The sequence below is a fragment of the Macrotis lagotis genome, chromosome 4 (genome assembly GCF_037893015.1).
Source record: "Macrotis lagotis isolate mMagLag1 chromosome 4, bilby.v1.9.chrom.fasta, whole genome shotgun sequence".
NCBI lineage: Eukaryota > Metazoa > Chordata > Mammalia > Peramelemorphia > Peramelidae > Macrotis > Macrotis lagotis.
This window is the reverse complement of record NC_133661.1, coordinates 229,466,337-229,492,044: the sequence shown is the minus strand read 5'-3', so window position 1 is coordinate 229,492,044 and position 25,708 is coordinate 229,466,337. Positions and strand designations below refer to the sequence as shown.

At 35.5% G+C, this 25,708-nt stretch overlaps 1 protein-coding gene across 2 annotated transcripts in view; it reads right to left on the bottom strand.

Annotated features, from left to right (window-relative positions):
- PTPN21 (protein tyrosine phosphatase non-receptor type 21) overlaps positions 1 to 25,708 on the bottom strand; it is a 124,909-nt gene that overhangs the window by 77,032 nt on the left and 22,169 nt on the right. For both annotated transcript variants that reach the window (XM_074235573.1, XM_074235572.1), the window contains one exon: positions 2,979 to 3,148. In XM_074235573.1, coding sequence (XP_074091674.1) covers positions 2,979 to 3,148 — 170 coding nt within the window. The remainder of the gene's footprint in view (positions 1 to 2,978; positions 3,149 to 25,708) is intronic.

Below are 25,708 nucleotides of genomic sequence, written 5' to 3'. Positions count from 1 at the left end.
TAAAGGACTATATAAATGCTAACTAGTATTATTAGGAAAGTTCAAAAGTGCACATGCATAAACTATATCAAATTGCTTGCCTTCTTAATGGGGGGGCAGGAGAAGATGGGAAGAAGAGAACTGGGAACTCAAAATACTGAAAAAAACTAATGTTAATGTTAATTAAATGTTTACATTTAATTGGTTAGAGTCCTTAGTTTCGAAGATTTATGAGAGAGCGCCTAAGACACCATTCGGTTCTTGTCACCATCTTGGCTCCACCCCGCCCCAAATGTTTACATTTAATTGGGAAAAATAAAAGATTTTTTTAAAAGGAAAATTCAAATGGATGATGAATGATAAAACAGTTATAATTAGAAAAGATACATAGTATAGTATTTGAAAGGGAGCTCATGATTTCCAGGGTTTTGCCAATTACAAACTAACGATAACACGTAGTAGCATATATTTTGTTGTGTCAATAATTATCCATTCATCAGACAGAATGATACTCTAGAAAAAGTAATTAGGAAAATTTAGGAGGATAAGAAGCATATGGGAAGAAGAAGCCTTAGGGTTTTTTGTCATTTTATAGGAAAAAAATGAACAAAGTGGTTCATTGTCTATATGCCACAAGTTCCAGGAATGTCTCATAGGGCATCCAGATAGCTTTTGTAGAGAATCTACAACTCATCTAGAAACACAGGCCTGCAGAAACAAGTTACTAGTACATAATGTTGGGAATCCTCAGGGAAATTCTACAGTACTCGATCATAGATGCAGCCAGGGATCTTTGTAGCCTAATCCTCTTCCCTTGCCTTATTATTCAGAAAGCTGCCTTGTCCTTATCTCCATCTGTTCATCCAGTATTCTCAGAGTAAAATTTCTTTACAGGACCTTTTCATTTGTCCTTAACTAAATTCTGGTTTTTGATTAACAAACCAGCCTTAAATGGAAAATTCCACTCTACAGAAAATATTGTTATAATGAGGTCCTGGTGTATTAGCATGATAAAAATCATATTACTCTCTGAATTACCTCTCCTTGTTAGTAATCCTTTTTTTTAAGAGAAGGGACATCATTGTTTATTTTAGATAAACAGTACTTTTCTTTAAGAAAAAAAAAAACCACTATATTGTCAGGTGATATCTTTTATGCTGACCACATGCATAACTAACTAATTTTTTTCCTGAGTTACTTTTATCAGTGAGCAGGTCATTTCATGACCACTAAACTCAGAAAGAAATGACTATTGAATGTGCTACTTTCTGTTCAAAACTATTTATCAGCCAAGAAACAGGAGATTGAATATGCCAAGTCGACTGCAATCATTCTATTTACATGACAGACACATTCCCTTCCAACCCAAAGAGCTAATAAATAACTGCTTCATATAAAGTAATCTGCAGAATTAATCATCAGACCAATTTATATCATTAAGCCAAAGATATGTGTTTTCTTCCCTATGGAAATTCTTGGTGTGGGAAGCTGTTCCACCTGTAACTTATAATCATATGGAGCTAAATAAGGCTTAAAGCTGACCCTATACTCACATAGACAGGTGTCAGAGGAAGACTATGAAGATAGTTCTTAAAAGACTCCAAGTCCTGGAATTTAATAGTTTAAAAATGAACTAAACCTTTAGAATACCCTATATCTCATGCAGCCTCCCCCAGATCAAAACTGCTGATGAAAATTATCTTTGCAAATTAAAAAATATTATCCTGATGATATTACACAATGAATGCCTATCTGTGTGTGTATATATATATATACATATATATGTTTTGGAGACACCGGCACAGGACTGCCTAGCATTTCATGACCACATCAAAGAAGGCACCCTGTGCTCCATAAGCAAAACAAAAAAGTCATAGATCAAAAGAAACATAAGATGAACAAATTTATAGACACCTCCACTTCAAACGTTTGATATGGACTATTTGTAAGCTGTGTTAGAGCTTTCTGAGCTCATATTGGTCTGCATAGTTGTAGTGGGACATACTGTACCTTAATCCCACCAACATGATGTTACTTTGGTCCTTTTCAAGAACAAAGAACAACAACCAATATATTCACTTGTACATCCAAAAGGGTAATATTATCTTTAACATATGCATGGTATATATGGGTTTGTAATCACATATATATACATGCATTTATATGTGTTTTTATGTTGCCCTGCAATCCATACCATGAAACTGTAGTAACAGAAACTGTCCTTGGAAAAAAAATGTATTTTTCTAAACAAAGAGTGGGGATATAATTTAAACAAAGAAGCTTAAATTCTGCTGTACCAGGGAAGCTGTATTTTCTTTTATTATTCTGACAATTTTTTCACTCCATTTTTCAATCTCATGCTGCAATTTTATTTTAAACTTGATAATCACTAAGACCTATACCATTCAATATAATGTCCTTGCTCTTCTTTTTTCTCCACAGTAAAAAACTGATAATTGTTGTTGAAATTTTTTTACAAGTCCCTCTATTCTCCCTTGTATCTCTCCCTCTAAGTTTCCTTTATCTATTCTAGCTTTTTGCAAAATTTTCCTTAACCTTAAAACTCCTACAAGGCCTAGAGGAATACCATGGAAACCAGAGCTATAAGAAGTCTTTTCATGCTTTACCCTGAGGAATGAACAGTAAGCAGTGCTTAACCGATTTTGTGACAAAATTTGTGGATTTTGAAAAACCTCCCCCATTTTCATACCATTATTAAAGTACACACAGAAAAATTTCTGTTTAGTGAAAAAATTATGACTAGTATCCATCCAACAAAAAGATATATCTAGAACAAAAACACAATTTCTCTTTAATTCATCCTTTTATGCCTAGGAAAAGTTAATAATTCATGCAGCATTGAGATAACCTCAGAATAGAATTTGCCCGTAATGTGTAGGGATGGAATTTTGGTCTTTTAAAGTCCTGGTTCAATCTTAATTTTTTTTATCTTGTCAGCTCACTAAAAAGAAAAAAGAAAAAATCAAATATGTTCTCACCTGGTAATTTCCTGTTGAAGTTGGGAAACCATGGGCACATAAAACACCACCCCAAAATAGACAGTAGGTTCCAATGCATACTTGTCTAACTGCTTTTTCAAAGGCTTATCCAAATCTACCCACCGCCGCTGATTTTGCTTGTTGTAATACCACAGGCTGAAGTAAGTAATCTGAAAAAAGGAAAGAAACAAAAGTGATCAAAGTAAATACGTATAAGAACATTCATTCATTTAATATAGTAAGAGCATAAACTATTCATATATATATATATATATATATATATATATATATATATCAACCATTCAAGCTGACAATGCAAAAGCAATTTCATGTTGTCTTTCTTCTCAGTCATAACATAAAAAAGGAATTTTTAAAAATTTTTAAATGTAATGCTAATATCTTAGATTCTGAAATTAATGACCTAAATCAATTTTGTTTATGTGCTCTTTTAAAAACTGTGTATAGATACTGACTTGTTTTATTTATTTATAATTGGTCTTGATATGAGAATGCAATGTCCAAAAAAACATTTGCTTGACAGGCAATATAGCATAATCGATAGGAGGTTGAGCTTAGAATCAGGAAGACGAGATGGTTCACACCCAGTCTGACACTGATTAGCTAGACGAACGAACGTGGACAATTCATTTAACTCCTTAATATTCCAGGCAACAAAGCCTATAAATTTGCGCCTAAGTTGCATCTGTGACTAAAGTTCTCACACTTTCAGAGTTCTCTACACCTGTGAAATAACAGACCCTCTATTTTCTCATTTCTGTAGGCTGGGCGCTAAAGCTAATAGTGCTGGATCTGGAGCCAGGAAGACCTGAATTCAAATCTAGATTCAAACACATTAGCTGTGTGACCTTGGACATATCAATTAATCTCTGCCACAGTTTCCTCATCTGTAAAATGGAGATAATAATAGCTCCTGCCTCCAAAAGTAGTTGTGAAGAAGAAATAAGACAATATTTACAAACTTTAAAATGCTATAAAAGAAGGGAGGTAATATTAAAATATCTACAATACTGACACTACCTAATTGATGAGAGTCTCAATTGGGAATGTGTAGAAAATATTTTATTAATGGTTTTTATTTTAAAAGGTTTAACATAAATCAGAACACTGGAAATTATTACAGCTAATATTAAAACCACAAATTATTATTTTTAAAACAGTAATTATAAATATTTATTTCTACACAATATCATTGTTTTATCAAGTATAAGTGTGTCAAAATGAATGATGCAGGATCAAATAACTACTCTTCTACAGCACCACTTAATAGAATCATAAAACTTCAGAACTGGAAGAAGTCCTTAGAAATTATCCAATCCAATGTCCTTATTTTGCAGATGAAAAATTGAAATCCAGAAATGTCAAATTATTTGATTAAGTCAACAAAAGTATTAGTTGATAGGAATATAAAACAAGATTAACAGTAACAATAACAAGTAAATATAAATACTGGGATGCAGATGATGATGATGATTTTTGCCCTTCATTCTCAAAGACCATGATATCAGGGAGGTGATGCCATGACAAACACATGTATTGCATTTGGGTGAGGGGGACTGTTCTAAGTCACCAACCTCACTGTCTCCTCCAAAACCATCTGAGACCAGTAGTCAGATATATATCAGGATGACTGGAGATGGTCTTGGATGGGAAGCATTCAGGGTTAAGTGACTTGCCCCAGGTCACACAGCTAGTATCAAGTATCTGAGTTCAAATTCAAACCCAGCTCCTTCTAACTCCAAGGCCAGTGCTCTCTTCATTGTGCCACCTAGTTGCCCAGATACAGGTTCAATTCATCTTAAAACATGCCTTAATTTCCTCATCTATAAAAATGACACCATTATTCCTAGGAGATAACATTTGTCAAACTTACTAAAAGCACTGGATAAATGTTGGCTACTATCATCAATGCAAAAACAGTACATTAGTAATTTAACAAAAATAACTGTGTAATAATTTCTATGCAGAACTTAAAAAGAACAAATAAGGGAAAAGCCAGCTATATATAAAACATTAAAAGAGTAGAGCTAGCTCAATGAACTATGATCAACTGAAATTTTTTAGATTCCAGTATTTGCCCCTGGTTTTCATAAGGCTGAAGAACAACAATACTTACAACAGTTGAAACCCTAGCCTTGGACCACTGCTAATCTTTTAAATCTCAGTTCCCATGGTATGGGCAACTGGAAATTGCTGCCATAAAATTCAAAGATGCTTTGTTTTACTCAAATAATAATAATAAAAGAGGGTAATAATATGTCAGTAATGACAATAAAGCAACTCCCAGGACTTGTGAGCTGCCTTGCAATGAGGAAAAACAATGAATGTGTTAATTGACAAGAAGAAAGATGAGATAGTATTGCTAGAATTAAAACATCCATTTTTAAAAAATATAATAGAATTAACAACTTTTAAGTGTTTTATAAAGAAAAGGAAGAACTATCTTTCTAAACCAACCTGATCATATTCTCCTGAACAAACCATCCCATATATATAAACTTTACTTAGTCAATATAAAGGTGCAGGTCATTTTATGTAATTGATTTGGCTGTGAAGATAAGCAGATAAATCTTAAAAAAAAAAAAGTACATGAAGGCAGTTTGAATATTAATGAATTACCATATAAATTTTATTTAATGGAAGAAGGGTGGTCAGAACTTATGGTTTTGGGGGACTCACAGTAGAAAACCACCTTAGACGGTGGCCTGGAACACCAAGTAACTTAGCAAGGGTCAAGCAGTCAGTATGAAGCATGGTGGCTAATTCTGGAAAAACCATGGAAAGCTAATCTGGGACTATTCTCCAATCAAAGTTCCAACTCACTAAGTGAAAAGGGGCCAACAAGCATGCTACATACTGGTATCTTATTACTGCAAGAATTACTCTACTCCTCACGTGAAGCCTCTTAATCAGTGGGAATGAAGGTGTGGTAAAGGGTGTGTATTTGTTGACAGCAAAGTTTGTCTAAGGGAGACAGGTGTGACTGTTGACAGGAACTATGAGATTGGTATGAAAGGAGGAATGTTTGTAATGAATTCCTTTGAGAAAGTAACAAGTGGGGGGGGCAGTTAGGGGGCACAATGGAATGCCCATACTGGAATCAGGAAGATTCTTCTTCCGGTGTTCAAATCCAGCCTCAAATACTTCCTATCTGTGTGACTGAGGCCTGATTGCCTTAGTTTCCTCCTCCGTAAAATGAGCTAGAGAAGAAAATGGCAAATCATTCCAGTATCTTTGCCAAGAAAAGCCCAAGTGGGGTCACAGAGAATTGGACACAATTGAATAACAACCAAAAGAGGAGTGGAGGGAAGAGGCAGGAGTCATCAGCATTCCTATCCTTTCAACTTTCGATCAAATTGCCCTTCCTTCTAGAAATGCCCATGAACACAAGGAAAGAAGTATCCCAGTCACTTCTGACATGTTAGCTTCCTCTGTCTCCCCACCCCATTAGAATGTGAGTTTCTTAAAGTAAGGGCAGTGTTTCTACCTTTCTGCGTATGACCAGTGCTGTATGACCAAGCCTAACTTTCACATAATAACAGCTTCATAAATTTTGGTTAATTTTGTCCTATTCCTCTGGTTGATGGCATTTGGAATACTAAAGGTTATAGTTCCAACTCCCTGGGGTCCTCTCTAGTGGATATCCTAAGCTACACAGGGTAGATGTTCTAACATGACACCATTCTCCTTCCCACTGGGGATCTCTAATACATTTTGTATGGCCAAGGTGGATCATGGGATTTAAAGCTGGAAGGGACCTTAGAAAATGTCCTAGGCCATGCCTTTCATTTTCTAAATGAGAAAACTAAGACCCAAAAAAGAGTTAAATGACTTATCCAAGTTCAGATTGCTACTATAAATCCTGTGATATTTCCACTGGCTCATGCATTTGTGGATTCTAAACTGTATGGACTCTTTTATTTGAAATATGTTTGAGGTCGAACATTCATTCACCACAAGCATTTAGAATGTGCCTACCATGTTCAAAGTATTGAGGAAGGTGATGAGAAACTCACAATCTAGTAAGAAAATTATCTAACCATAGAAACTGAGCTGAAAGGGACCTAAGAGTTCATCTGGGTCACCCTCTCATTTTATAGATGAGGGAAAGTGAACTAAAGTAAAGACTATCACTTCTTCAAGTTCACACAGTGACAGAGGTGGGACTGGTTCACTAATTCTATATTCATTGTCTTGCAGATACCTTTCAGTATTGACATATATGAAATAAACCAACATTGCAAAATATTGAGGGAAAAATGTCAGTCTAAAAATCCTTTGACAATTCCAAGGCAAGAAAAAATATACATATATATGTATATACATATACATACATATATATATATATATATGTATATATATTTGCTTTGGTGAAACAGGTGCAAATTAGGTGCAAATTGTCAATTAAACATTGAGCAAAGAGACAGGAGAATGTAGAATGTGTTCTCTAGAACTTAAGAGTGATGCAGTTTGGCTGCAGCATAGAGTTGTTTTTTTTAGTTGTTTTTTTTAAGTTTTTGCTAGGCTGTAGGGTTAAGTGGCTTGCCCAAGGCCACACAGCTAGGTCATTATTAATTGTCTGAGACCGGATTTGAACCCAGGTACTCCTGACTCCAGAGTTGGTGCTTTATCCACTGTGCCACCTAGCCACCCCCCAGTATAGAGTTCTTAAAAGAGAATAGAGGTGCTAAGATATGACATATTACTGAATTCTTCTGAGTATCAAAACAAGAATTTGAACTTTATAGGCAATATCAAATAGGGCAACTAGGTGGCGCTTTGGATAGAATGGTAAGACAAGTCAGGAAGATCTGAGTTCAAATTTTACCTCAGACCCTTTACATAGCTGTGTGACCCTAGGCAAGTCACTTCACTTTGTCTGGGTTTCCTCATCTGTAAAATGAACAAGAGAATAATGGCAAACTACTCCAAAGACCCAACTGAACAACTGAACAACAACAACAAATATCAAAGAGTCAGTAAAGAATTCTGAGCAATGGAGTGGATTAGGGAACATCATCTGAGACAAGACTTAAGTAATCCTGAAAATATCCCTTTTTCCCTATGAGTTTTTCCTTCAAATATAACTATAAATGGTTTGAATTAAAAGTATTTAAAGTGGTAAAATCTGGTCTATTTTATGATGCTTTAAAATTTAGATAGCTAATAATCACAAGAAAACCTCTTGGCTAGTTTGTTAGCATTATAAAAGGTGGTGTAATTTAAAAGAGATGATCTAATTCTTAAGGTATTCTACACTTCTAAGATTAACTAGGACTTGAGATTTATTTATTGAAGTCATATATTTATTACTCATAGTACATGTGGGCAGAAAATCAAACAGAAACACAGATAAATAGATTTGTGAAACTGCACCATAGTTTCCAACAAATTGCATAATATATCATGGGAAATAGACAAGAATATATAAAACTGTGCAATAGCAAAGAATAGTAAGCTTATCAAGAAAAGGCATTCAGCTAGGGGTTGATTTTATCCTAGACACAGGGTTTTATACACTGACATATAATGCAGGAAAAATACCTGCTCAGGTAACTTCTCTTCTGCATTCATTCAAACTTAAGTAATAAAGTAGTATTTCTAGGGATACCAAAGTCAAGTCTATATTTATATCTCCAAGAAGATTCTGTGATTGCAAAAGATTAATTCTGGAAATATCTACATTTTGGAAAATAAGTTGGGAATATATGGCACCTTTGAATACCCAAGGAACCTTTTTGCTTCTGAAACTGAAATGCAGACATGGATTTGCTTCTAAAAATGTCACATATTTGACTCCAATTTTATTCAAACAGATACAAGTTTTCTTATCAAATGGAATTTTTATATTTTATCCACATTATCTCATTCCAACTTCTTTTAGTGGAGTTCCCCATTTATATTACTTTATGTAGTCATCTGGAGGATTAATTTCATAAATAATGTAAGCCTCGGTTTCCTCATCTGTAAAATGAACTGTAGAGGAGAATGACAAACTACTCCAAAGACCCAGCTGAAACAACTGAACAACAACAACAAATATCAAAAGAACCAGTAAGGAATTCCGAGCAATGGAGAAGATCAGGGAACATTACTTGAGACAAGACCTAAGTAATCCTGAAAGTATCCCTTTTTCTTATGAGTTTTTCCTACAAATATGACCATACATGCTATGAAATATGTGAATTTGAATTAAATGTGTTTATAGTGATATAATTTGTTTATTTTGTGATGTTCATTTAGCTAGCCAATAACCACAAGAAAACCTCTTGGTCTGAAACAGGAATCCCTCCCCTAAACTGAAACTGATGCCTCTCTCTGTGAAGAGGTGACTTCGGAATGCCATAGGCAAGGAGACTAGAAAGGATTCCAAGGAAATGTTTACAAATAAGAAAGCATTTGTCTCTCTGTCTGAATTCAAGGACCGGCTTGGCAAGTTTCAAGACGTTCCTCACCACAACAATCAGGTGATGATTTTTTGACCTCAGGAAGTCATCAACCAAGGGCTGGTGATTTATCAGTCTACATTAGTGGAAGGAGCCCTTAACTAAACAGATGAAATTTAATTCAACAAGCCCTTAAGTTCTTAGTAAGGTACAAGTCAGTATATTAGGCACTAGTAAAACAAACAAATTAAAAACAGTCCCTTTCCTAAAATAAATGCATGCAGAAATAATTAAAATCTAAGTTATATATGGCATGCAAAGCTTGTCCACAAATGTCGAAGATATGAATCTCATTTTAACATGCCAAAAGCTGCAAACTAAAGAGGACAGAGAAAAGTACCCAAAACTGCAAACTAAAGAGGACAGAGAAAAGTGCCAAAAATTTAATAGCATATCAGAGAACTAAACAACTTATATTTCCTAATGTAAAAGTTTTAGTATAGTACATTAAGTCAACATTTTTATTCTCTGACTTTCAAAAACATCACAAGTCAACATTTTTAAAATGTACAAATTTCAAGGAGGTAATCTTAAAGTCTATCACTGCTTTACAAATAAGGCTAAAACCCTTTCCAATTTTGAAATCATTATATTTAGAGTTATTTCCAACTGGAATTAATAGTCTGTTAAATGGTTTCATATTATATATTCTCCTGCAGAGTCTAGCACATTGGTATCACTTTATAAATGTTTATTGATTGTTTGACCTAATTAAGACAAAAGGATAAAGGGGGAAAATGTTCTTAATAAAATTTGCTTATCCTTAAATATACACAACTTTGAGGGTGTGGGAGTATCTATTCCTAAGCTATTTGAAATGGGGGAAGATAACTGGAAAAAAAAAATCAAAGGTATCAGTACCTCCCCACAAAAAAAGACACTGGAAAGGCTAACAATGACTACTAATCCACATGCCTAATCTCTCATAGCTTCAAAATCTTTTGTGGTAGTTTTAGGGTACTATCAAAGTATTTATCAAGGGTACTGTTGTATAACAAGCAAATGATATTCTGTAATAGATGATTTTGTTACATAATTGAAAGATGCAGTAAATTACAAGATCCCATTGCACTAATTATTTGCCAGCTTTAAAAAGAGGGGGGAAAAAAGGTGCTAGATACCATAGAACCAAAATAGAATCTTGAAGGCTAGCAACCTAACAAAGCTCTTTCAAGTCACCAAAGTATTTTATCCACATTATCTCATTTGAATCTCCCAAAGACATATGGTGGAAAGTATGATTTCAGTTATCAACTATGTTATGCAGGCAAGAATATATAGATTATAATTCAAGAAATAAAATCACAGAAAAAGAAGTGGGATATATATATACAAATCCCAGAGTAAAGACTTAGATTATATGACTTGTCCACAATCACACAACTGGCAAGTATTAGAGATGAGATTTTATGTCTTCTATAATAGAATGAAAAATAATACATGGAATAATGATTTTTATATTTAATAGGAGGAACTTTATTAAAACAATATAAATTAACAGCTAAGATATCATTTGCTGATTAATTTCTAGTCAAATAACAATGTAAAACAAATGTTAAAGAATCATTCTTTTAAAGAATTTGTCTTTTTTAACTTTAAAATGTCAGAGTTTCATACATTACATGACACTATTTCTAGAATATCAAATCTCAGAATATTATAGCATGTCCTAAATAAGACCCATAATCATTCCAGAGTACAGTCTAATTCCCAAAGGGGAAAAGCCACCAGGATGAAGAATTCCTGTCATCTAGACCAGGATAAGCAATTGCTTAAATAGTCCATGAAGTTGATCTCTCAATATACATCCTGAATCAAGACTAGAGGCAGACAATGAACTAATCCTAAAGTCATGCAGGACATAAAGTAGAGAGGATCACATTAAGAAAACTGCATAATGTTTTTAATGATTCCAAACTTCTCTCTGAAACTGAAATCCATTTTTTTAACACCAATGTTTCTCTGATAAAATTCTATTCCTGGAAATCAGGAAATAAAGCAATCTTAGAAGAATCAAAATTGCAAGTCTCCCAAAGGATGATGAAGGGAGACATAGGGTGGGTATAAATAAGACTGCAGCATTTTACCCATATTGAATTACACACAAACAATCCAAAATATAGCATCAAAGAAATAAATAGAGAAGCATGTGGGTTGGCCATATTGTAAGTAAGAAATAGCAAATGGAAAGACAGTTCAAATGTTATGATGGTATTCACTTAATATCAGGAAATATTAATGTTGAATTTACTGGAGGTACATAAACAGTCAAATGGTACAGGCAGAATAAAGAATTTGCAGTTCTATACTGCCATTCAAATCAGTTGGGAATGAGAAACACCCTCAGTAATGAAATCATAGATCCACTAAATTGGACTATTAATAAATCTGCACCTAAAATGGTTGCTTCTTTCCTACATCTTGCAGCCTTCTATTATGGCTGCAAATCTGTTAGCTGCACAGAGAGTACGGTTCTGATTGCTGGTTCTTGTCCTTCATTATTGAAGAAGACCAAAATGACAGAACTATGTTTGAGACAAATCACAGTGTCCTACTGTGGCTGATAAGACCAATACTCTACCACAGGTTAGGCACAAATAGTCCTTGTGAACACCTGGGGTGGGTACTCTAAACTTAAAAAGCTGCTTCAATTCTGCCTTCCTCATAGAGTGCAGCACCCTCACTGATAAGGGCATGTCATGCTGGGCAGTCCTGTGCTAGTATATCCCATGCTGTACAATCACTTCTAAAGTTCTTTAATGAGACCTTCAGGATGTCCTGGTATCACTTCCTCTGACCCCCTTGTGAGCACTTGCCCTGTGTGAGTTCTCCATAAAATAGTGTTTTTAAAGGCAAGCATACTTCTGGCATTCTAAGAACATGCCCAGTCCATCATAGTTGTACTCTCTGTAGTAATGCTGGAATGCTAGGCAGTTTAGCTCTAGAAAGGTTCTCAGTGTCTGGTATCTTCTCCTGCCAGGTGATCTTCAGAATCTTCCCAAGACAATTTAAATGGAAGCGATTTGGTTTCCTGGCAAGGGTCTGGTAGACTGTCCAGGTTTCACAGGCATACAGCAATGAGGTCAACACAATGGCTCTGTAGACCTTCAGTAGTCAGTCTAAAGTTTCTTCTCTCCCAAACTTTCTTTTGGAGCCTCTCAAAGACTGAGCTACCTCTAGCAATCTGAGTGTCAACCTCATTGTCAATGTATACCTCCCTAGAAAGGACACTGCCAAGGTAAGTGAACTTATCCACAGTACTCAAAACTCCATTTACTATAATCAATGGTACCACATATGGATGGTGTGGTGCTGGCTGATAGAGCACCTGTGTTTTCTTGGTGTTAATTGTTAGACCAAAATTAGCATAAGCAGCAGAGAACCAATCCATACTTTGTTGCATCTCGGCTTCAGAGGTTGCATTGAGTGTACAATCATCTGCAAACAGAAGATTCTGCAACAACACTCCTTCCACTTTGGTCTTGGCTTGTAGCCTTTTCAAGTTGAAGAATCTGCCATCAGTGCAACAGATGACCTTGAGACCATGTTCATACTTAGTGAAGGTGTTTGATACCATGGCTGAAAACATCATGCTAAAAAAGTATAGGAGCAAGAATACAACCATGTTTTACTCCATTGATGACTGGGAAATCTTGAGAGCATCATCCACTATCCAGAACCCAGGCAGGCAGGCTGTCATGGAACAGATGCACAACACCAACGAACTTCTCCAGGCAACCAAATTTTGACATAATTTTCCATAAACCCTTGCTACTGATGGTAACAAAGGCCTTGGTCAGATCTACAAATGTTGTATAAAGATCTCAGTTCTGTTCCTGGCAATTTTCCTGGAGTTTTCGGGCAGCAAACACCATGTCGACTGTTCCTCAACCCTTTCTGAAGTCACACTGGCTCTCAGAGAGGATGACCATCTTCCAGGTGAAGGATCAACCTATTAAGAATTCTCTGGTGGGAATCTTACCAGCAATGATTAAAAGACTACAGTTTTTTGTTTGTTTTTTGCAAGGCAATGGGATTAAAGTGACTTGCCCAAGATCACACAGCTAGGTGTTATTAAGTACCTGAGGCTGGATTTGAACTCAGGTCCTTCTGACTCCAGGGACAATGCTCCATCCACTGCGCCACCTAGCTGCCCCAACAATGACTAAAAGAGAAATACCCCTGTTATTGTCGTAGTACAATCTATTCCCTTTACCTTTACTTTTACCTTTATAGAGATGGTCAATCGAAGCATCCTTGAATTCTTGGGGGACCTCTTCATGCATATAACCTCGAAATTTTCAGTTTTGAGATGGGCAATGGACCCCTCACCTTGTAGATCTCAGCTGGAATAGAATCAGCACCAGGTGCTTTGCCACTTGAAAGGAGCCTAGTAGCATTCAAAGCCTCTTTTTCAGTTGGAACTTCAATTTGAGATAAATGATCACTGGCTTCTGCATTGATTGAAGATGGCCTGTTAAGAATACTATGGAAGTGTTCAACCCATCTCTTTAGGATCATGTACCTATTGTTAATGAATGTGGATCCATCAGCACTGAGTAGTTGAGATGCACCATATGTCTTTGGCCCATTCAACAGCCTTCAGGGCATCAAAAAACATTTTGGTTTGTTACTATCTACATAAAATTGAATTTCATCTGCCTTCTTACTGAACCAAGAGTCCAGCATCTCTCTAAGCTTTGCTTGGACTTTACTTTTGATGGAATTAGATGCTGCCTTCTTAGAAATGTATGAACTCTTCTGCTGGTAAACCCTGTGGAGTTCTTGTTTTTCATTTAGCAGCTTCTGTATTTCCCAATCATTTTCATCAAACCAGTCTTGGTGTTTGTGAGTGTTCTGGCCCAGCTGAGCTAGTGCAGTGCTGCTCACCAGATATCTGAAAGCTGCCTACTCATTTAATGCTTCACTGTTGCCAACTATGTGTTGGCTCAGTTTTCCCTCCAGATTAGCAAACTGCTCCAGCTCTGAGATACTCAAACCTCTTGACATTAATTCTTCTAGCATTCATTTTGCCTTGGGGTTATCTCTTTGGTTGAATATGAATATTTAGCTTAGAGAGGATGAGTCTGTGATCAGTCTAGCACTCTGTAAAACACATTGCCTTTGTCACTCTCACATCCTGTCTTTCTTTTCTCCTTACAATCACATAGTCTAATAGATGCCAATGTTTGCTATGAGCATGCATTGTGTTTAGGAAGACAGAAGTTGTGATGAGGTCATGAGATGCACAAGACTTCAGTAATAGAAAATGTAAAACTCAATTAATATCTTTAATAAAAAAAAGTTTAATTAAAAAAAAACTTCAGTAATAGGTGACCACTGCTGATGCTGTATCCAACTCTACTCATCCCAAGGACCCTGCCATGTCTGATAAATCTGAGCCTACTCTAGAATTAAAGTCACCCAGAATTATAAGTATACCCTCTTTTGATACACTGATAAGGGTCTCTCCAGGTCTTCATAAACTTCACCAGTGTTCGTCATGGTGGGAACATAGGCACTGATGATGGTGGCATGGCATTTTCCTGGAAGTGACAATCTTATTGACATGAGCTGGTCATTCACTCCTTTCGGTAGGCATTCAAGAATGCTGACTAGATTAGTTTTGATTGTGAAACCTAACCCAGCTTCATTGCATTTCCATTCACTGCAACCACTCCAGAAAAAGGTGTATCCAGCAAAATTTTGCCTAGTGGCTGCTAGCCACTGCAAAGATCTGAACTGCCAAAGCCAAGGTAAAGAACAGACAGAATGGGGGCAGCTAGGTGAAGTAGTGGATAAAGCACCAGCCTTGGAGTCAGGAGTACCTGGGTTCAAATCCGGTCTCAGACACTTAATAATTACCTAGCTGTGTGGCCTTGGGCAAGCCACTTAACCCCATTTGCCTTACAAAAAAAAAAAAAAAGAACAGATGGAATGGAACAAGTCCCCATAACAGGATATCATTTGTAGGAGGAGCTATGCAGCAGTCCACAAGCCTGAGGGGGAAAGCATAGAACTCAGCTGGGGCCAGCTCTGATCATGCAAAAGACAGTTAAGTCAGAGATCTAAAATGATGAACTATGAATTGTCCATTGTGCAAAGGGGTCAAGATGCTTTGAGATTCATGCATTGTCCACTGTGGAAGGAAGTTGAGATGTTTTAAGATCCAGCCCTCAAGAAAAATAAAAACAGAGGGAGACAGAGTAAGGAAATGAGTGATAAGGAAAATAAGTAAGGTGGGGACTGAATGTATCAAGCATTTCAGGAAGAAGAAACTCAAAGATCTTGAACATATCTAGAAAAATCTACCAGAAAAAGAGTAACAGAAGAAAATATGGCCTCCAGATCTAATACACTAGATGTGTAATTCAGGTATCTATGAATAAATAATGCAAAATAACAAAAAATGACATTTGATGAGACAGAGGACCATGTGGAATTTGAGCAGCATGATTCTACTATGATTTGTCTGTTTAAAAGAGGACCCATTAGAAATATAATAGTATATATAAATAACACTAACAGATATTAACAAATTAATTTTAAGTTGAGGCACCAAAGTACAACAAATTTTAAAATGCAAATATCTAAGCACGGGATTTACCTTATAGTTCAATTATTCTAATAATATAAGTATTATACTAATATACCTATCCAATTATTCTAACTGGTATTTGCCCAAGCTTGAACTGAAGTCAGATTTTCTTGTCAGAACTACTATAATCATGCCAACAGTACTTGGCATAACTTTCTTAAAAGGTTCTTGCAGGTAAATCATTACCCCTATGGTTCTCAGAGATCCACAATTCCTGAACTTTCCCATCAGCGAATGCATATATTGTCCAACAAAGTCAAAGTCAGTTTCTAGGAATGGGACACTGGAGAGAATGTTGGACTTGAAGTGAGGAAGACCTGAATTCAAATCTAGTCTCAAATCGTTATTTTGTGACCATGGCCACACTCTCTGGGTCACAGTTAACACGTATATAAAATGGGGATGTAGATAGCAATTATCTCATAAGTTATTGTGAAGGACAACTGAGATAACATCTGAAAAGTACTCTGTAAATCTTTAAGGCACTATATAAATGCTACTTATTACTAATACTACTATAATATGTTCCTTTGTTTTGCCTAATTACACTTGATTATTACAAGGGAAAGTTATTTGAAGAGTGGGAAGTGATTAAGAGAAGATAACTGAAAAGCCAAGGTCTATTTTCTACCTCCATTCCCCAAGAAGACTAAAGTAGTCCTTTTCCTATAAGTCCTGGAGGCTTCCCCAAGACATAACTGGCCCATGGGCTAAGCCTCAAGCAGCCTAGTTATTAATTCAGCTTCCTGGTGGCCTTAAGGCAGTAAGGACAAGACTTCCTGTTCACCTAAGGGCATAAAAAGGCTAGTAGTCCACACCCCCACAAAGAAGGAGGAGAGGGTTTTAGACTAGGTTGATGTCCAGTCTGCAGGAGTCCCCAAATGTGCCCTGTTGACCAGAAGGGAAGCTAGGTGGCAGAGCAGACAGAGCACTGGCCTTGGAGTCAGGAGGTTAGTAGTTCAAATCCAGACACCTAACAATTAGTATGTGCAAGTACAAGTCACTTAGCCAAGATTGCCTGTATCCATGGCATCTACAATTATCCTGATTCATATCTGGTCATTGGACCCAGATGGCTCTGGAGGAGAAAGTGAGGCTGGTGACTTAGCATAGCATTCCCCTAACTCCAATCCAATTCATGAGCTTGTGATGGCATCACTTCTCTGATGTCATGATGCTCTTTGAGAATGAAGGATTTATTATTATTATTATTGTTGTTGTTGTTGTTGTTGTTGTTGTTGTTGTTGTTATTGTTATTACCAGAATTTTCATTTAGAGATGAAGGGCTTACTCAAGCTAAGTGCCATATCCTCTATATTTTAGCTAAGTAAAACTTTTTTTTTTAACTGTTAAATAACTTATTAGTGTCTTATTTTCTCCTTATATCACACATAAACTATTAGGAGGCTGGTTGTAAGAGAGGTTCAGTCCGCTATTAAGGGCTAATTAAAACACACACACACACACACACACACACACACACACACACACACACACACACAAGACCCTAATAAAACTTTGTGTAAATTTTTGTTCCTATTAGTTGACTTTTTTTGGTGTTTTATGTTTAATTATTTTGGCACTACAATGGGGTGTTTTGATAGTTATGTATCTTGTTTACAGAGGTCACCATAGATATATATATGCCCATTCTTTATACATTAATTATAATTTGGAGCACGATTAAAAAAAACAAAAGTCACATAAAAGAGAAACCAGCTATTATACCAGACTCAAATCCTGTCAGAATATAAGCCTTTTCCTTATCACCATTTGATTTTTCTCCACTCAAGAGCCCTTTTTCTTTCTGTTTTTTCTTTTATTTTTTTAAAACACATAGCAGAAATTCACTAAGTACAGAAGACAGAGTGGCTAAAAGATACATGTTTGCTGATATTATGTTTTTTTCTGGCATTAGAGTTTGTTTTATATCAAGCCTTAAAATTCAACAAATATTTACGATCTATTTAATTAGAGAAGCATTAAGAAAACGTAAATGAACTCATTCAGAGTAAAAGAAAAAAACCATGAAACAATATGCCCAATGATTACCATTGATAGGTGGAAAGATCATTTTAAAAACATGAAAACTGAGCAATTAGAATGTCAAAGGCCAAAATTTGGCTCAAAGAGATGAGATAAAAAATGCATTTTATTGCCTTCTTTGTAGAAGTGAGAATTTATGGTTTAGAATATTGCATATAATAAGTGATTGGGCTAGTAATTTTTGCTAAACATCTTTTTTTTCTTTTCCTTCTTTTTTTTTAGCCTTTGTTAGAAGGAATTACATACTGAAGAAGGCTAGAAAAGGGAAGAAGAAGGGAAAAGAATAAGCCAGACACTATACTAAGTGCTTTACAAATATTCCACATGATCCTCACTTGGGAAATAGGTCCTATAATTATTTCTATTTTGCAGATGAAAAATTGATTTTCAAGGGTCACACAACTAGCAAGTACCTAAGACTGTATTTAATTCAGGTCTTTCTGATTCCAGGACTGGTATTCTATCCAATGTCAGGGGACAGAAATATTTGGAAATAAAAATGATGTAAAGATAAAAGGTATGCATAAAAATTTAGAAAAGGAAACACAGGGAAAAGAGATCTACCCAACTAAGAGGTAGTATGCAAAGAATGGAAATATAAAAATCCAAATAAATTCACAACCTATCAAAAGCTCTCTCATGAAGGAGTTTATATTCAAAAGTCAGAGATGTAATATATAACTCCTCCCAAAAAGGAAATATAATTTCAATTAAGGGAGAGGATATGAGAAAAGCTTCTATAGGAAATGATACTTAAGAATTCTGAGAAGCAGGGTTGAGAAGTTCATTTCTAGCACCAGGAATTCCCTGTGAGAAGAATAAAAATGGGAAATGGAATGCAAAGTTCTCAGAAAAACTAGCTGCAGTTCGGTCTGCCAAGAATGGAGAATATGTGAAGGGGAACAATAGGAAACAATAATAAAAAAGTAAACTCCAATCAGAATGAGGAGTAAGGCAGAGGAACAGATGGATGGACAAAAAATTTGGAGAATAGAAAGTTCAGAAGTCATTTCTTTTGCATTAAAGATATACTGCCTTTTTATTTTCTTGCTACTCTATATTGTCTTGTGCTATTTTTTTTGTTTTGTTTTCCTTCCACAATACATGATAGTTTCTTAATTGAAACACTATTACAAAAATCTCCTATTTGGAAGAGACTTCAGAGACCATCTCAATTCAACCAGTACTGGAAAAAAGAGTGATTTTTACAATATTCCAAGACTATTGGGATATAGTCTTACAAATCTGACCATGTGACTCCCTTCCTCAATAAACTCCTTACCTGTAGAATTCAATCTGAACTTTTTTTTGGCATTTAAAGCTCTTTACAACCTGCCCCAATCTTATCTTTTCAGTCTTCCTATACTTTACTCCCCTACATATATAGACTATGAGCCTGCTACATTGGATTACAAATGTCCGTTTTTCATACTAAACACTTCATATTCCCTTTGTCTCTCATATGTGACACCATCTTCCATTTCTGAGCTTTAGCATTGGCAATCCCCTGCCGAGAATGCTCTCTCCTTAACCCTGCTTCTTGGAATCTGTGACTTCCTTCAAGACTCAGTTCATTTCCTAATCATTACAATTAGTTGTTAATGTCTTCCCCTTCATCTTTAGAATGGCACATAGTTCTTAATCAATGCTTCATTGATTGTCCTGTGACATGATTAAGCCTCTATTGAGGAGAAATCCACTGTTCCTTATCTCTCCCATAGCTCATAATTTAAAGTAGATATTGCTTTATATTGTTATTATATCACAAGCATATATTTTATATAATTCAATGATATAATCAGCTTCTTGGGGATAAGAACTTTTTTTCTATTCAAGAAGCAGTTTAGGGGCAGCTAGGTGGTGCAGTGGATAGAGCACTGGCCTTGGAGTCAGGAGTACCTGAGTTCAAATCCAGCTTCAGACACTTAATAATTACCTAGCTGTGTGGCCTTGGGCAAGCCACTTAACGCCATTTGCCTTGCAAAACCTTAAAAAACAACAACAACAACCTTTAATTTAGAAAAAACAGATATCTTATTGTCTGATCTTGTTACCTCTTAGACTTCTTGTCTCTTCTTTAAGGATATGATTTCTCTCTCATCATACTCAATTTGGATCAAGGTACAACATGGAAATAAAATAAAGACTGACAGATTGCTTTCCATGGGGGGGGGGGAGAAGTAAGACTGGGGGAATATTGTAAAACTCAAATAATATCTTTAATAAAGATAAATTAAAAAAACAACAAAAAAGAAGCAGTTTACTAGAAATATGGCTTTAAATGACACCACTTTTTGGATCAGTGGAATAGACTAGGTGCAATAGTAGGAAATGATTATAGTAATCTGCTGTTTGATAAATCCAAGGAGTCCAGCTTTTGGGATAAAAATTCTCTCTTCAATAAAAAACTGTTGGGAAAATTGGAAGTTAGTATGGCAGAAACTTGGATTAGACCAACACCTCACACCAATATAAGATCAGAATGGGTAAAGGATTTAGACATAAAAGACAATATTATAAGCAAACTAGGAGATCAAGGAATAGTTTACCTGTCACATCTATGGAAACGGAAGCAGTTTATGACCAAGGAAGAGATGGAGAACATCATTAAAAACAAACTAGATGATTTTGATTTCATTTTGCACATACAAAACTACTGTAACCAAGATCAAAAGAAACGTAGTAAATTGGGAAACAATATTTACGACCAGCATTTCTGAGAAAGGACTCATTTTTAAAGTGTATAGAGAAATGAGTCAAATTTATAAAAAAAAAAGCCATTCCCCAATTGACAAATAGTCAAGGATATGCAGAGGCAATTTACAGATGATGAAATCAATGCAATCCATAGTCATATGAAATATTGCTCTAAATCATTACTTATTAGAGAAATTCAAATTAAAGCTTCTCTGAGGTACCACCTCACACCTCTCAGACTGACCAATATTAACCAGTAAAGTCAATGATCAATGTTGGAAGGGATGTGGGAAATCTGGGATACTAATGCATTGTTGGTGGAGCTGTAAACTCATCCAACCTTTCTAGAGAGCAATTTGGAATTATGCCCAAAGGGCAACAAAAATGTGCATGTCCTTTGATCCAGCAATACCTTTACTGGGTCTATACTTTGAAGAGATTATGAAAAAGGGTGAAAACATCACTTGTACAAAAATATTCATAGCAGCCCTACTTGTGGTGGCAAAAAATTGGAAATCAAGTAAATTTCCTTCAATTGGGGAATGGCTTAGCAGACTGTGGTATATGCACTTTATGGAACACTATTGTTCTATTAGAAACCAGGAGGGATGAGAATTCAAGGAAGCCTGGAAGGATTTGTGTGAACTGATGCTGAGCTCAATGAGCAGAACCAGAAGAACACTGTACACCCTAACAACAACATGGGGATGATGGGCAATCTTAATAGACTTGCTCATTCCATTGGTGCAATAATCAGGGACAGCTTTGGGGTTATCTGTGATGGAGAATACCATCTGTATCCTGAGAAAGAATTGTGGAATTTGAAAAGACAAAAAACTATTACCTTTAATTTTTAAAAAAATGGTTATCTTATTATGTAATCTTGCGATCTCTTTTATTATTTTTCCTTAAGGATAAAACTCTCAACACATTCAATTCAGATCAATGTATAGCATGGAAACAATGTAAAGGCTAATAGATATGTTCTGTGGGGGATGGGGATAGGGAAGCGAGATTTGGGGAGAAATTGTAAAATTCAAAAATAAATAAATAAACTTGTTTTGACCGTTAAAAAATAAATAAATGATATCACTTTTAAGTTAACCATACCATTTACACATAGTCGAAATGTGAAGTATCTCTTTAGTCAAAAATGTTGAGAGCACTAGGAATTAAGGACAGATGAAACAAAGAAAATGTATGCCTAAAAAATGTAATCTATGTAAACAAAGGTGATTAAGAAGAATTTGGAGAAACTTCAGAAAATATTTACAAATTGATACAAAATGAAGCAAAACCAGGAAAATAATATATATCATTTCAACAATATAAATAAGAACAATGAACAAAAATCCAAAACTAGATAATTGATGATCATAATGATTTAGAAAAAGTTTAGAAAATTTACCTCTCTACCAATCAAAATTCCAAAAAATTACTTTAATGAGTTAGAAAAAGTTGTAAGTAAATTCATATGGAGAAATAAAAAGTCAAGAATTTCCAGGAGCTTAATGAAAAAAAGTGCAAAAGAAGGGGGCTTAGTACTACCTGATCTAAAATTATATTATAAAGCATCAGTCATCAAAACTGTTTGGTATTGGCTAAGAAATAGAGGGGTGGACCAGTGGAATAGACTAGGTGCAAGAGCAAGAAATGATTATAGTAATCTGCTGTTAGATAAACCCAAAGAGTCCAGCTATTGGGATAAAAACTCACTCTTTGATAAAAACTGCTGGAAAAATTGAAAGTTAGTATGGAAGAAACTTAGATTAGCCCAACACCTCACACCCTTTACCAAGATAAGATCCAAATCTATACAGGATTTGGACATAAAAAAACAATACTACAAGCAAATTAGAAGATCAAGGACTAGCTTACCTGTCAGATCTATGGAAAGGGGAGCAATTTAGGACTAAGGAAAAGATGGAGAACATCACCAAAAACCACCTAGATGATTTCGATTACATTAAATTGAAAAGCTTTTGCACAGAAAAAACTACTGTAACCAAGATCAAAAGAAATGTAGTAAACTGGGAAACAATCTTTACAACTAATGATTCTGACAAAGAACTCATTTCTAAAATATACAGAGAACTGAGTCATATTTTTAAAACAAAAAGCCATTCGCCAATTGACAAATGGTCAAAGAATATGCAAAGGCAATTTACAGATGAGGAGATCAAAGAAATCCATAGCCATATGAAAAATTTTTCTAAATCATTAATTATTAGAGAAATGCAAAGTAAAGCTTCTCTGAGGTACCACCTCACACCTCTCAGACTGGCCAATATGACCAGAAAGAATAATGATCATTGTTGGAAGGGTTGTGGGAAATCTGGGACACTATTACATTGATGGTGGAGCTGTGAACTCATCCAACCTTTCTGGAGAGAAATTTGTAACTACACCCAAAGGGCAACAAAAATGAGCATACCCTTTCACCCAGCAATACCACTACTGGGTCTATACCCTGAAGAGATGATGAAAAAGGGTAAAAACATCACTTGTACAAAAATATTCATAGCAATCCTGTTTGTGGTGGCAAAGAATTGGAAATCAAGTAAATGTCTTTCAATTGGGGTATGGCTCAGCAAGCTGTGGTATATGTATGTCATGTTGCTCTATTAGAAACCAGGAGGGATAGGAATTCAGGGAAGCCTGGAGGGATTTGCATGAGCTGATGCTGAGTGAGATGAGCAGAACCAGAAAAACACTGTACACCCTAACAGCAACATGGGAGTGATGTTCAACCTTGAAGGACTTGCTCATTACATCAGTGCAACAATCAGGGACAATTTGGGGCTGTCTGCAATGGAGAATACTATCTGTATCCAGATAAAAAATCATGGAGTTCAAGGACTATTCCCTTTAATTTGGGGGGGGGACGATATCTTATTGTCTGATCTTGTTATCTCTTAGACTTTTTGTCTCTTCCTTAAGGATATGATTTCTCTCTCATCACACTCAATTTGGAACAATGTACAACATGGAAACAAAGTAAAGACTGACAGAGTGCTTTCTGTGGGGAGGGTAGGGGGAGGAAAGTAAGACTGGGGGAAAAATTGTAAAACTCAAATATCTTTAACAAAAAAAGAAAAGGAAAAAAAGAAAATTCACCTCTCTCTTCTTTTTGGAAGGAAAAGGCTACAAATTTGAAATATTTTATGCATAGTCAGACTTACTTAACTAATGTGTTATTTATTCTGAACAGTCCTTTCTTGGTTTTAAAAAATTCTTTGTTACAAAAGATAAATGCATGAGAGAATGTATTTAGAGATTAAAATTAGATTAAAAACTATCAAAAATGAAAGGAATACAATGAAATACAAAAATACATATTTGTCATTTGGAAAATGGACTAATTTGCTATATAATTGTATTAATATAAATGAAAGTATAATAGAAAATATTTTCATTCATTTCTTATTTAAGTCTGAACCTGAAAGATGTGTAGCTATTACACTAGGATGGGGGCAGCTAGATGGCACAGTGGATAGAGTACCAGCCCTGGAGTCAAGAGGATCTGAATTTGAATCCAGCCTTAAACACTTAATAATTAACCTAGCTGTGTGACCTTGGGAATGTCACTTAACCCTATTACCTTAAATATATAATTTAAAAAAAAAAAAGATTGGGGTGGCTATCTGGCACAGTGGATTGAGCATGGGCCCTGGAGTCAGGAGTACCTGAGTTCAAATCCGGTCTCAGACACTTAATAATTACCTAGCTGTGTGTTCTTGGGCAAGCCACTTAACCCCATTTGACTTGCAAAAACATTTAAAAGAGAGAGAGATTACATTAGGATAGAGTCCTAATAACCTGTCAATCTTAAGAAAAACGAAAAAATAAATCTTTATAGTGGATCAATGATATTCTCTTAGGAGCAAAGAATTCCATAAAGGATTACACAGCCTTGTCTATGAGACTAAGATAAAGAGATTGTAAAAAAATGATCCAGACAATGTGATTTGCCAGGACCATCTACTTAATTTTACTGCATTAGTATTGTGCAATGTAATAAGTCCAAACAGTCATTAGAGCAGCTGCCATTTAATGACCCTAACAGGTTTTACCCTTGGTAGCTGTTTGGCAGCATAGAGATAAAGCTTCAGTTCTCCTCTCTTCCTCCTCCCTACCAAATATTCACTCAGTGTTGTATCAACTATTATTTTAGAAAGTATCACAACAGAGAAAACCTTTCCCCACCCACCCAGGATGCCTTTCTTCAATGGGATGCTTGTGTAACTAAACAGACTCAAATGAAGGCTTCCTATTTGAACAGCTCTGTTGTAAACATATTAAGATTCCCAATGGGTGTCCTTTTTGCTTAATTGTTATTCGTTTCTCTTCTTGTTCATTCTTCTTTACCAAATGTGGTCTCAAAAATACACTTTAGAACAAAGTAATAAATTATGGCGATTATAGTAAATGACATGAACTATCCCATGGGTATTAATAACATTACCATCTGGTCATCTCATCTTTTATGACCTCACTAATATAATATTTATGCCTTTCTTCCCCTCCCCCACCCTTATCTGACTGATAAGGTTGAGTCATTTGTTTTCACTGATTTCCGAAAATATTTCAAAGTTTGAAACAGTTGGAGACTGAATTTATATCCTCCATCTATAGAAATGATATATATATTTTAGCGGGGTTTTTTTTGAAAGGCAAATGGGGTTAAGTGGCTTGTCCAAGGCCACACAGCTAGGTAATTATTAAGTGTCTGAGGCAGGATTTGAACTCAGGCACTCCTGACTCCAGGGTCGGTGCTCTATCCACTGCACCACCTAGCCACCCCACAGATAATATTAACTCAGTTTAAGACTAGTTGTATAGCTTAAGGAAGGAAAAATCACACCTTCCAGCTTCAGTTTTTTCATCTGTACAGTGAGAGAACAGTAGATCTCTAAATTACTATT